This window comes from Octopus sinensis, linkage group LG11 (assembly GCF_006345805.1).
Source record: "Octopus sinensis linkage group LG11, ASM634580v1, whole genome shotgun sequence".
NCBI classification, from domain to species: Eukaryota; Metazoa; Mollusca; class Cephalopoda; order Octopoda; family Octopodidae; genus Octopus; species Octopus sinensis.
In genome coordinates, this window is record NC_043007.1 from 12,760,429 (window position 1) to 12,775,146 (window position 14,718).

Consider the following 14,718-nt stretch of genomic DNA (forward strand, 5'->3'; position numbering starts at 1 on the left):
CAGTTAGCTAACTTCCCATTGTTGTAAACCTGTATCAGTTGTTCCATTTGCACCGCTCCAGATCTGACCTTGCAAACAAACAACATCAGTACAAACCAAGACTCGCCACCCCCCCACCTGCTTTTACCTACAGTCACAACAGGGTTACCACGTGCCCTTATTTTCCATCGTACTTTCTCTAAGGGATTTGCTTCAGACTGTTATTTATGAATTTGTGTCGGGAGGTGGGGAAAGATACATACATACATATATATGTGTGTATGTGTATATATATATATATATATATATGAATATTCACAAATCTGGTTGTAGCTAATTAATTTAAGAGCATATGCATGATATATATATATATATATATATATATATGTGTATATATAAAAACACAATGTTATTTCTTATCATGCTTATACAATAATCTTTTTACCCTCAGGTCTGTTTTCCTCTAACCGTTTTTGTTGGTGAAATTCAATATCACTCATGAATTATAACACTGTGCAGTTAAATTAACACAAATTTATGCTCAAAGACTAACAAAATAACGACGTTCGTTAAGGTTTTCATCTTAATATATTTAGTAGGGAGTGTAGGTACCTTAAATTTTGTACAGGGGCTCATCTGACTTTTGCTTACATTCTCTATAACCCCAGGTAAGGCTAGGTACACCTTGGTTCATCTTTAATGTTTCCTCAGATTCACGACTTGCATATCATATGCAATATGTAATATAAGGTCTTTCCTTTTACAATTTACTGAAATTACTGTTACACATTGTATATAAGCTTAGCTTTTAGACAGACAATATATTTTCTTAGTCCGTTAACATTCAGACTAGTTTCAAAATCTTATGCTCATTCACATTGTCTTGTAGCTTTGGCATTTCAATGATGTGATTGTTTAGTTTAGAATGACATTGTCAGGTAAGTGAGAGAAGTTAGATCTGGTCAGTTTCAACCTAAAACGGACAGAATATTTTAACCTGATATGGCCCGCTTAAATGCCAAAAAGTTAATAAAATTCAAAAAGAAGGAAGCAAGCACCTGTCTCTATATTTATTCTTCATCAGTTTGTATTCTACCTGTCCTATATATAAACTTGTAGAATGTAGAATATTTGCTTAAAAATATTAAATGATTATTTGGACTGTTTCCTTTCTTTAAATAAGTTGGTTAATATCAATGTTTATCATTATCTATTATGTGGGATTTTTTTTCCAAATTTCACTTAAAAGAATAATTTTCTGGCTAGAAGAGTTCCTAATTCATTTTATAGCAATCAACCTAAAATATCTGCATAGGAATGGCTATGAAGAGCAGGTTCCTTTTTGTTATTCCCAAAGATTTTATATAGCCGCTTTCTGTCCAAATTTTAACCATTAATTTCTCTCCGTTGATTTCATTTTTCTTTTCCTTTTGTCATCTGTTTGTCTAATTTGATCCGTCTTTCCTCAATCTGATGCCATGACAGTTGCAGCCAGTGCATGTTGCTATTTGCTCGTTTTTGAAACTGCATGCAACACCTTTTTTTATTTTTCTCTCTTTGATTCTTTTATATCTTCCTTATTTCCTTCCTTTCTTTTCATCTTTGTAATTCTTCTTTGTATTGTCAGCTGTCTGAAAAGCTTACTGTTATATTTTATAACAAGCTTGCAAATATTTTCCATTCAGGTCTAAGGTTTAGGTTATTTTCATGTACGTTTTGTCATATCATTGATAACACATATTAATATGATTTTGAATTTAAAAAACAAACTCTGCTTATTTGAATTTTGAAAAAAAATTGTGTTTTGCAGGGAAGGGGAATTTTTCTGGTTTTTCTTAATAGCATTCAATCATTTTTTATTTTCTACCTGACTTGTAACTATAACACAACAGATGGAATGAAACTATTGTATTACTTGAATCTTGTGGATTTTTCTTACAACCATTAGTCTAACACTGAAGGAGATAAGGACCTGTTACACCAGACACACACTCATTTGATCATTTTTATGCCTGTTTTTTCCATGCTAGCATGGGTTGGACAGAAGTTTATTCAAGACAGTAGATTATAGTTAGACACATTCCCTGTCACCAGCCATTACTTGTCTTTCAAGTAAGGGTGTTTTTGGGGGTTTGCTTGTTTTTTATTTTTATTTTTTTATTCTGCTGGTCTTTGAAAACACTGAGCAACAGGATGTATTGTCAATGGGAAATGCAAACATTACATCACTGTATTATTCAGACAGTGACCAGTGAGGTCAAGAAACATCAGCATTTGTACACACACACACACACACACACACACGTATACATACTTAGATAAACTAATTTCCATATTTGTTCCTGTCTGACAATTCACAAGGCATTGGTTGGCACAAAGCTATATTTGAAGACACTTGCCCTGGGTGTCCTACAATGAAATTGAAACCATGTGGCTACAAAGTGAACATAAATATATTCATTTATTAAGGTACATGTCCTAGTGGTTAGGTTGTTGCACTCGTGTTTTCACAAGATGGTGGTTTTGATTCCTGGACTAGGTGGTGCTTTGTTGTTCTTGACCAGAACACTTCATTTCAAATTGCTTAATGACCACTGATATCTGACATGTGGCACACCATGCACCTGTACAGGTAATAGCAATTTGATGAAGGGAGTGCGCTAACGTATGCCACATACATTTGATCACTACAAAAGAAATCATCTGTGTAGGTTGTGCAGCACAAAGTTGCAGAATCCTCTTCAGTGTGAGAGTCCACTGTACCAAACCAGAATTGGTTCAGTTCCCTATAACATTTGCCGTAGGAACTGAGTTTGTCTCTAATCAAAGAAATTACTGAAGTTTGGTGCTGTGATTTACTGAATCCAACACCTTTTCCAGATTCCTCATTGGAACTACAATTGGTTTTGGCTCTCACAAATCCTCCCTATTTTTTCATTTCAACATGATGGTCGTCCACTCGTGACAGAGGAAGACCATTGCCGACTTTTAGGAACATTTTGCGCTCTAGGACTAACTTATATTTTGCATTTACGGCTCTGTTGGTGGCTAATGAGCCCTGCCCTTGACAACCATACATGGCTGCAAACATTGCAGGCCAAGCTTTCCCCATTCACTATACAAGCCATGCGCTTTCAAGCAGCACACTTAAATTCTTCATGCAGAATACGTACATGCATATGCATGCACACACACACACACACTTCTCAAGTATTTTAGAAAGGTTGTTTGTTTCAGTCAGCATTTTCTTTTTCAGTACAAGAATTATATTAACTTTCCTTTTGCAGACAAAGAGGATTTTGGTTTTTGTTTTGGCTTGGTTTTGTCTGCTTTTAACAGTTCTGAACCTTGCAAGTAACTGGAAGCTGTTTTATCGTTAGAAGGCAATATTTGGTAATGAGGTAGATTATAAAAGATTAACAGATCATTAATCCGAAATGATGCACTGTTTAAGTGCAAGACTTCAGATTTCATTGGAGTCGTGGCTAAATAGCTTCATCTAGGATTTGAAACTGGTTCATAGGTTTACTGGAGATTTACTCTGTTTTTTGAAATGGTCACCGCTACACCAGACATTAAGGCTTGAATTTTAAATTAAAATTATCGCTGACCTGGTCTTGATGATATTTTCGATTCCAATTTGCTATGGAAAGCATTGATAAATACATTTGGTACAAGGCCACAGAATATATAGGAACCAAAATCAGTTTTGGTTATAACGAAAATTATATGAGTTCATATTGGAGATTTCTTACTTTGTCGGCTCTAAAGAAATGGAAAGCAAAGTTGGACTGTCAAGATTTGAGCTTAGAATGTAGGACATCAAGATCAAATATTGTAAGACTACATTTAGTTTGTTGAGCTGGTGTTTCTCTCTCTGCAGATTTTCAGTATTTGATGATTAACCCCTAAGCATTCAGATTAGTTTGTGAAATGCATTGTAGCTTATAGCTTCGAGATATTGAGGATGTGATTGTTTATTTTTAAAATGACATTGTGGGATAGGTGAGAGAGGCCAGATCTGGCCAGTTTGAACATAAAACAGGGTGAATATTTTGGCCTGATGTGGCTGATTTAAATGCAAAAATTTAATTAAAAATTGATTTACAAATAGAATGCAGCTTAGTTTTTATGCTTTCCTGAACAAATAAACATTCCGTTGACTTATTTTTTGCTTTCCTATTCTAAGCTTTTCTATAAGTGTTCTGGCTCCAAGAATTTACCGAAACAGTCTAGCTTCAATATTTCTCTGTTTTTCTTGTACTTTTTATTATTATTATTACTATTATTGTATTGGCATGCTGCATTTTACAAAACAGCAACTTACCAATATGTTATATTAAATGAGTTTCAATTTTCTTCTAAATTTAATATTATTCGTCTTTTCAAGTAAAATTTAGATGTCATACTCTAAATCTTTATTAACTTGTTTCTTTTATTTTTACTATCATTTGTTCCTATTTTGGATTCATCTGCCAAACTTTTTTTTCTGTTTTGATTGGACAATATTTTTCTGTTTTCAGACAAAATCAATAATTCTTTAAAATATTATTATTGGTATTGTGATGCTGGATTGATTGAATTGTTAAAGAATTGGTGGGGAAAATACCTTGTGGTGTTTGTTCTGGTGTTTATATTCTAAGTTCAAATCCATCCAGGATTGGTAAAACCAGTGCAAGTACAGGGACCGTTTTGACCAATTCTACCAAATTTGAGGCTTTGTGCTTAGGTTAGAAACGATTATCAAAGATGTGGTTTGACAGAATTGGTTTAGCATTGAGCGAAATATTTTGCAGTATTTTGTTCCAAGTCTTTCCAGCTTGAGATCAAATCCTACTGAGTTTAACTCTGCCCCTTCATTCTTTCAGGGTCAGTAAAACAAAGTTCCCGGCAAGTACTGGGGTTGATGCAATTGACTTGTCCCCTCTCCTATGTCCTTCTGCCAAAATTTGAAATCATCATCATCATCATCATCATTGTGCCAAGCAGCACTTCTCCTGGCTCTTTACATTCTGAGTTCAAATCTCATTGGGTCAACTTTGCCTTTCATCCTTTCAGGGTAGATTTAATTGACTAGCCCCTTCCCCCAAATTTCAGGCCCTGTGCCTATAATAGAAGGGATTGTTATTATTATTATTATTATTATATTATTATTATTACCATCATCATCTTCATTGAAGTGGGTTGACAGAGTTATTAAAATGTTGTACAAAATGCCTTGTGGTATTTAGTTACAGCTCTTTACATTCTCAATCCAAGTCCAACTAAAGTCAAACTTCACATTTCATCCAATCCTAATCCTGGGGTAAATTTAATCAGTTAATCCGCTCTCTGCTTAAAAACTTGTGGCTTTGTGCCTTCTGATTTTAAGAAACTGAAAGAAAAAAAAAATTTGTAACTCAATAATTTGAACAGTTAATAATGTCTAAATCTTCATTATTGTTTCAAAAATGTAAAAGAGAAAGTTCTGGAAACCACCATTACTTCTAATTCCCTTCTATTGCACAGCTATATATATATGTGTATGTCTATATATATATATATATATATTATTACTAGAATCAGTGTGCTTTATATGTTTGTATATTCAATTTTTTTGCATTTATTTTAATGTCGTTCCTCCATGTCGCTTTGCATGTGATTTTCTCAACCATTTTCCTTTATTTTTTTTCTTCTTTGTATCCTTTATATGCATGTTTTCCTTTGAAAATCCCTGTGTTTTTTCTGTAGATTTAAGGGTATTTTTTTTTTCTTTCTAAATCTTCATTATTATTTTTTTTCTTCTTCTTTCCATTTAAAAAAAAAAAAAAAACTTGTTGCACTCCTTGCTTCTTTTTGTCTCCCTGTTGCCACAATTCCACCACCGACTATTTCTGTTAACTTTGCAGTGCTGAGACTGCTGACAATCATAACCCTGATTCAATATACTCCAGCTCAACATACGTTGCTCCTCCTCCTTACTCTTCTATTACTGCTCCTACTACTACCACTACCACTACTACCACCACTACTGATATCAAAGATGCTGATGGTAGGAATCCGTTTGGTGACCCCGACAGCGATGATTGGCTTGACGACACAACATTGGTGGATGATAACCGACCAGGTGTGCCAGTGCGCGCTTTATATGATTATAGTGCAACGGCTCCAGATGAGCTGACTTTTAAAGCAGGTGAGCTCAGATTACTCTAAAAAAAAAAACACTGAAAGTGATCAAATATACTAAATGGTGTCATGTTTGAAAAATCAAAAAGCAATTCTTCGATTAAGTTTGCTCTGGAATAAATTAATCATTTCTTTTCTAATCTAAAAAAAAAAAAAATTCCTGCTCTTTTTTTTTCTGCTTTTTTTCATGATTCTTTTCATGAATTTGAGGTTTTGTTATTTTTCTTTTATTTTCTGGACAAGTTCTGGACATTGGTTGATTTTCTTGGTTTTTCCCAAATATTTTTGGTTTTTTTTTCTTCTGTGACTGACTCCTAATCTTAAAAATATAATCTAGCCTTTTGATTATAGGGACCAGCTTTATCTTTTAAATCTTGAGTAGTGATTATCACATTTAATTGTATTGATGTGGGTTTAGTCCAAAGATCACAGTCGTTGAGCTTTTTAGGGCCTCCCAGACTGGTGAGAAGGACACTGATACCCAACCTGAACATCACCATGAAAAAATATAGGTAGGAAGGTGACCAGAGGTCTTGGCTAGAATGCTTATGACAGAATGAACTCTACTAAAGTTACTCAAGGACCAAGAGGTGGCTTGAAACTAGGCAGAATGTTAAACTTGGCACCGAAGTAGAGTTAGAAGTTTGAAACCATCAGTTGTGTATCAGGTATAGGGAAGCTTTTTCACTGAGTCCTCAAACCAACAAATTCTCTGGATTACTTGTAAAATTAAAATAAGATTGTGGAAGGTGTTTATAAGCCATTTAAGAAACACACAAAAACCATTAGATTCACTTTGACATTTAAATTTAATTTGTCAAAATATTTTCGCTTTGAGACTGCGACCTGTTCACTGACAAAACTTCGTGCTGCAATTGTTTTTGTTCCAGCACAAATCTCAGATCAAGTCACTCGCTATGCAAGTACATCTCCCTAAAATAAGATTTTTAATTAAAATATTGAGACTACAATTATTAAAACTACTACCATATTTTGTTGGTTACTTAGGTATTGTTTCTGTCTTTCCAATTGTAAAAAATATTACCGTTTTTTACTTTGGGATTTTATTAAATGAATCTATTTTACAATAGGTGATATTTAGCAAATGATATTTTGCATTTCTGATTCTTTGCTTAACACCAGTAAGTAGGTTGTATCAGTATTTGAAAGCTTTCTCAATATTCATATTTCATGTTTATTCAGCGTCTGAACCAGTCATGGCCAAACTGCAGGCAGCAGGACTTTCTGTTTGTTCTGCCTAATGAAAAATTACCTTCAGCATTATTTAGTAATGTGGCCTGTTTGATAATAGTGCTGTGTCTCAAGTGGCCTGTTTTTCAAAAAAGATTGCCCATGTCCAGTGTAATTCCTTAGGAAAATTCAGTGTGTTCTATTTCACTAGTCTTAATTTGTTTGTTTGCATTCTTCCTTGTTGAAGAAATGTTGTCAGTGCTTTGTTGTTCTCAAACCAGTTTTGATTTACTAACTTAGCAACGAAACCTTTCAGTCACTTTCTGAAGCCATCGGATTAGCATTCAGTTAAGCCTAGAATGTCAAAATGTTTGCTGCAAGGAATGCAGTTTTGTGTCTGTAATGCCCTGCTGTACACTGCTTCTCTACTAACCCCTTGTTTCACTCTTTATTTTATTCTTTGGTCAAAATGCTGAAGGGCAATGACCATGAATTCCTGTATGGCCTCTGGCTGATGCAAGGGAAGGACAAGATTATTCTCTGACCAGAGATCTAGTTTGAATTATTATAACGGTGTGGATTCTGATAAAAGCACCAAAGATTCAGCTGGTCATGTTAAAACACAACAGATGCTGTCTCCCACTCAAAGACAGGATTTGTTCCACTGGACATCCACACAGTTTCCATCTCCCAGACTTACCTACCCAAAGCCATGGTAGAATGAAACTGCTCAGTGTGCTATGCATTGGGATTGAACCTGAAATCACATGGTTGCAAAACAAACTTCTTGACCACTCAGTCCTGCTTGCGTTTATTTACAAAACTTTGAAGGGTTTTGTTGTTGTTTTTTATTTTTCTTCTGTTGTTGATATTTTACAAAAACAGGAAATATTTAGATAGAAAGCAGAAAGCTGGAAATTTAAATCACAGAATGATGCCATGCGATGCTGCTATGGTAATGCTAAATTGTTCTCATGGAATAGACAGAAGTAATATTCTTGAATTATTGTGTACGATACTCTAGTAAATCATTATTTCAGTGATTGGAAGGGGTTTCGGATAACCCAACTAGAGTTTTAAGCTTTTGAACTGTGGATGATTTAAAAGTAAAAAACTGTCTGGGAGAAGAAAGATTATATTTCCCATCTTGTTTGTATCTCTTCACACCATATTTGGTTATCACAGAACAAAGCTTTAGAATCTAGAATTGAGATATTACAGTTGCTGAATATGAAGCTACAGAACATTCTTTCTCATCTACTTTCCTGATACCTCAAAACCTTGCCTAATTTCCAATGTAGTCGCCTTTCACTGAAACCCAGCACAAAAATACATCATTTTCCTTCAACTTCATCATCACCTGTTTATTGTTTCAGTGTCTTTTATTCAATATTTCACAACCTACTCATTCATTAGTTAAAAAATCCATCATTTATATTGTGGCATTTTTTTTTTTACCTCCCTCATATTAAATAATACCACTTTTAAAAATTTTTTCTTAATACTTTACATTACTAGATGACAAACTGTTCTGGATTGGAGTTTTGAAGCATGCAGTTATTGACCCACCAGTTTACGCATGTCTTCCAATCTTCTCTTTAAAACCTTAGTTATTTTCTTTTTCTTAATTTGATTACTGACATTATGTAATTTTCATTAGTTGTTAATAAATTAAATCTACTTGTAGCTTTTCAAAAATAAATTAGAAAGAAAAAATGTACAAATTTTCAAGTAACGTCACAGCCACAGTTAAATTACTAGTTTTTTAAAAACTTTTTTATTTGTTTTTCTTTAAATTATTTTCTAAATAATTTAATTCTATTTTAAATCTGTAATTTTACTTTTAATAGAAATATCTAATATCTCAGCTATGCATCTGTCGCAAGAGAGAGAGAAGCTGTCTGTATATGTGTGTCTGTCTATGTATGTATTCATAGATATTTAAAGAAATACATATTTATGAAAATTATAACACAAGGTGTTAGGGTTTGTTTTTAAATGTCTGTCTGCAAACTAATCTTTCTCCTTTTAAATTTTTCTAGGTGAAATGTTCACTAAACTTTCTGATCCTGACGAATTGGGGTGGTGCAAAGGACGCAAAGACGGTCGAGTAGGCCTCTACCCAGCCACCTATGTGGAACCACTGTGAAAAAACACTTAGATAATACGCTAATATAGCCCTTTTATTATCACACAAGACCTTTTTTGCCCTGACCTGGAGTATAATATCAAAACTGGAAAAAAAAAAAATTACACATTAACATTGAATATCTGTATAATCCTTCTCATGGTACCGATTATAGCTTCCCTTGTCTGAAGAACTATTGTGCAACAACCATATCTATAGCTTAACGTTTCACACACACACCCACACACACACACACACATCAACACGGTCAAGAATTGACAGATTCCTTGTGACTTTAGTCCAGTGTTGGACCTTATATCCAATATTCCCACTGAGTCTGTTTTTAATGATAACCAAATTGGTTTGTACGTCATTGATCAAAGTTCAGGATGTAATCACCGTGAACTGTAAACCAATTTAGAATTGATTCCACCTTCTATCAGTTATTGATAGTTTCCCCTTTAGATTATTGGCAGAAAGGTCACTACTTTTAGTTCAAACAGTCCAACTACAGTAAATTTCCTACATGGTATACATGTCCAAGGGGGTAGGGGAATATTAAACAGAATTTTATATGTGTGTATGCATGTGTGTGTAAGTGTATGTGTATATATATATATATATATATATATATGTATGTTTGCATATTTGTGTATGCATGTTTGTATGTATACATGTAAGTTTGCATATATATATATGAGTGCATGTGTGTATAAGTGTATATATGTATGTTTGCATATATCTGTGTATGCATGTTTGTATACATGTAAGTTTGCATAATATATATATATGAGTGCATGTGTGTTTATATATATGCATGTATGTGTATATGTTTGTGTATGTGTCTATATATATATATGTATGTTTCCATATATCTGTATGCATGTTTGTATGTATACATGTAAGTTTGCATATATATATATATATATATATATATATATGAGTGCATGTGTGTATATATGCATGCGTGTGTGTGTGTATATATATATATATATATGCATGTATGTGTATATATGTTTGTGTGTGTGCCTATATATATATATATATATATACACACACACATACATGTATATATATTTATGCATACATGTGAATGCGTGTATGATATATCTATATTGCTATATATATATAGCAATGAAGTTGTTAAAAATTTCTCCATTTTCATTTTTGTTATGTTAGTAATACAGATTATATACGGAAGTAGCTTAACTGTCTTGCTAATACAGATGATGATGATGAAGGTACAATTTACAGATTAATTGTCATAGAAATTAATACAAGTTAGATTGCAATACTGGAAGTCTATATCTCCTAGCAAAGCAGATTATTCTACAACGGTTGAGATTAATGATACAAGAGTAATTGTTGGAAACAAACAAACAAGAAAGAAAAAAAAACAACCTTGAACTGCAATATAATTAATTATTCTGCAAAACTCCTTCACACTGTTATCCTAAAACTCTACACACATTTTAATGGATGGGCTTTAAAAAAAAAAAAAAAATTTAACAAAAGTTAGCTGAGCAATAAATGGTATTTTATCAATCTACGTCTTTTTTTTTTTTTTTTAACTTCGTTTTAATTAATTGTAGTTGATTATGTTAATTAAAATCCTTTTTTTTTGTCTTTTTGCACACAGAAAGTGCGAACCACTATTTTTCAATTCCCAAAGACAGCCTCGTTGTTGATATTTTTGTCACAAAAATGCAAAAGTTCATATTTTGATTTTTATTTCGTATTATCTAAAGCTATAAGACGATGGCAAAGTTGCAGAACTATTAACACGCCAAGCCATATGCTGACAGGCATTTCATTTGTCCTTATGTTCCGAGTTCAAATTCCGCCAAGGTCAACTTTGCTTTTCATTATCAAAATTGCTGGCCTTGTGCCAAAATAAGAAACCAATATTATCTGAAGCTATATAAGCTTTTTGTTTGTTTTTGTTTTCCTTTGAAATATTGCTATATTTTTTTCATATCTTTCCTTCCTCCTCATTGTTCTCTTCACTTAGTGGAGCCTTAATAATCAACATCCAACCTAATTATTCAGAAGTAGATATTAATTAAGCAATCTGTTAAAATTACACTCTACTTCCATTGGTAAATGCTTTTTTTTTTTTTTAAGAATTTAAGCTAATTTCATAAGTTTAATTTATATTATTTAAAATATTTTACGCACACACACACAACTATTTCAAGCATTACCTCCTCTTACTTTTTTTTCTCTATTTTTAATATCATTTTATTACGGAGCTGATAAGAGAATCTCTGAAATCTGCCCAGATTTTTCTTTCAGCCAAAATCTCCCATCAGTATTGAATGGAGTTATAGTTATCTCCCTTGTATATTTTGCTATTCCGTGATTTCCCTTCACTGCAAATTTAGTCACTCCATCATCCACTTTTATTACTATCAGCCTTTATATATTTTTTATAAAATCAAACAAAATATTGTAATAGATTTTCTTAAAATAGTATGGAAATTGATTTTATAGACATATATAATTAAATAATAAGGGTAGAAATTGATGTTAATCAATTAAAACCAGTGGCTTAGCATATTTAAAAATCTGAAGATTAAAAGCTGTGTTACATACAAAATTAAGAGGTCTGACCACTAAAGTGAACACCTTATATGCTAAACATAGACATCAAATCTTCATTACCACGAAGAATGTGTTCTCAAGAAAAAATCTCTGCAAAATGTAAAAATGAGTAAGACAAATGAAAACATACAAAATAAAAACGTTTTTATTTCGTATGTTTGCTCATTTTTACATTTTGGTGTTTTGCTGAGAACACATTCTTCGTGGTAATGGCGATTTAATGTCTATGTTTAGCATATAAGGTGTTCACTTTAGTGGTCATTCCTCTTAATTTTGTGTGTGTATATATATATATATATATATATCATCATCATCGTTTAATGTCCGCTTTCCATGCTAGCATGGGTTGGACGAATGACTGAGGGCTGGTGAACCTTAGTCATTCATCCAACCCATGCTAGCATGGAAAGCGGACATTAAACAATGATGATGATATATAGATATATTATAATTAGCAATTATTTGCACCGTTTAGAAATTCAGCTGATGATAAATGTAACAGCAGAAATACACAATTGAAGGGAAATGTAGGTGTGATACTTTCAGAATTATTCAATTATTATTAAGTTGTAATATATAATTATTGATTTATTGATGATCTTAGCATCTAAATTTATAAAACGAATTATATAAAAAAAAATCTAAGTAACCTGGGTTGTGACTACTAAGTTTTTGTATAATGAAGAGGGTGATCTGATTCTGAAGATTAAAATGGTGTTCAGTGTTGCACATATTGATTTACTGTATCTGCTGGCATACAAGACGCACCCCTATTTTCCAAATATATTTTGTATTAAAAAAAAAAATGAAAAAAAAATTAGCATTTGAACATACACTTAATGATATTTTTATGTGGCTTTGTATTGGGGGAAATGTTTGATTCTGTGTGTGTGAATATGTCTGATATTGCCAGCCAATCAATATTATTGTGTGCATATAACTCTTAATATTTCTTACCAATGTGGCGAGCTGGCAGAATCGTTAGCATTCCAGACGAGATGCTTGGTAATTTGTCCATCTTCGTGTTCTGAGTTCAAATTCTGCCATGGTCAGCTGTGCCTTTCATCCTTTCAGGGTTGATAAAATAAGTACCAGTTGTGTACTGGATGGGCGGGGGGTGAGGGCAATGTAATGGGCTTACCCCCTCCTCCAAAATTGCTGGCCTTGTGCCAAAATTTGAAATCAATATTATATGTGTTGAAATAAATGACAAAAAAAAAAAAAAAATTCTCATCCAAAGAACAAATTGTTCCTTCTGCAATAATTGCAGAGAATGCATCTTTGTCTGTTTATCAAGGAAATCCCAAATTTCTCTTGGACAGATTCTGAAATTTTATATGTACAACAATGAATTTGTTGATCTTTGAAAAGTTAGGATTAAAACCTACCAGGATGGAAGTGTTGTATACGTAGCTATTTTTGACAATTGTTCTAATAATTAATTTGATATTTCTATCAAAACTTTTGTGCAAAACTAACAATTTAAATATTTGTTATACCATGTAATGCATTTCTCCAGCCTTTCTTTCATTGTGTATGCAATCAACTTATCAAACAGAAAGAAAAAAACTTGTTATCCAAACCTTATGGTTACTAGCTATTAATATTATTTCTATGTTTTGTGTAATAAAATTACTATTACATATATCTTACATTGAGTAGTAAGTATATTTTGTATTACTATGTAATAAATTTTTGAAAATGAACTTGTATTTAACCTCAAAAAAAATTTTTTTAATTAAGAAAAGTGAAAGAAGGCGGCGAGCTGGCAGAATCGTTAGCACGATGGGCGAAATGCTTAGTGGTATTTCGTCTGCCGCTACGTTCCGAGTTCAAATTCCGCCGAGGTCGACTTTGCCTTTCATCCTTTCGGGGTCGATTAAATAAGTACCAGTTTCGCACTGGGGTCGATATAATCGACTTAATCCATTTGTCTGTCCTTGTTTGTTCTCTCTGTGTTTAGCCCCTTCTGGGCAGTAAAGAAATAGGTATTTCGTCTGTTGTTACGTTCTGAGTTCAAATTCCGCCGAGGTCAACTTTGCCTTTCATCCTTTCGGGGTCGATTAAATAAGTACCAGTTACACACTGGGGTCGATATAATCGACTTAATCCATTTGTCTGTCCTTGTTTGTTCTCTCTGTGTTTAGCCCCTTCTGGGCAGTAAAGAAATAGGTATTTGTAACTTTCTCAAACTTTTGCATTAATTTGAAATTATTAGCCAAGAATTGGCACCTTTTGTCAGTTGTCCAATTGTCTGGACTACATTTACAATCAACACCCCCACCCCTCTCTTCCTTTTGCAATTAGTTAAATATTCAGTTATCTCCATTAATAGTTATTTGCTACCATTCTTTGGTTACTTTTTTTTTTTCTTCTGTCATGTGTATGCACACACACACACACGGTTTAATGTCAATCTCTCTATATATATATATAAAGCTGAAGTTTTCTGTGTATGGCAGGTTTGGTAGCCTTCAACTAACACTATCTCCTCCGAGACCCTGCAGCGCAAGTTGACCAAAATTGAGAGTACGATAGAAGAAGGCTTGCTCTTCCTTCCGTAGAAGAAAAAATTCAAATCGGACCATGTTAACACTAAAAATTATTTACATCAAAAAGGTGCTTTTTTTTTTTTTTTTTATGAAAATCCC

At 33.0% G+C, this 14,718-nt stretch overlaps 1 protein-coding gene across 2 annotated transcripts in view; it reads left to right on the forward strand.

Moving 5' to 3' along the window:
* LOC115217499 (protein kinase C and casein kinase substrate in neurons protein 1) overlaps positions 1 to 9,633 on the forward strand; it is a 241,944-nt gene extending 232,311 nt beyond the window's left edge. Inside the window, exons 12-13 of one of the 2 annotated variants that reach the window (XM_029787212.2) lie at positions 5,868 to 6,151; positions 9,378 to 9,619. In XM_029787212.2, the coding sequence (XP_029643072.2) occupies positions 5,868 to 6,151; positions 9,378 to 9,484 (391 nt within the window). In that variant the 3' untranslated portion in view covers positions 9,485 to 9,619. Of the gene's footprint in view, positions 1 to 5,867; positions 6,152 to 9,377 lie in introns of both variants that reach the window. The other variant, XM_036507078.1, reaches the window with a different exon arrangement.
* Positions 9,634 to 14,718: the final 5,085 nt, after the last annotated feature.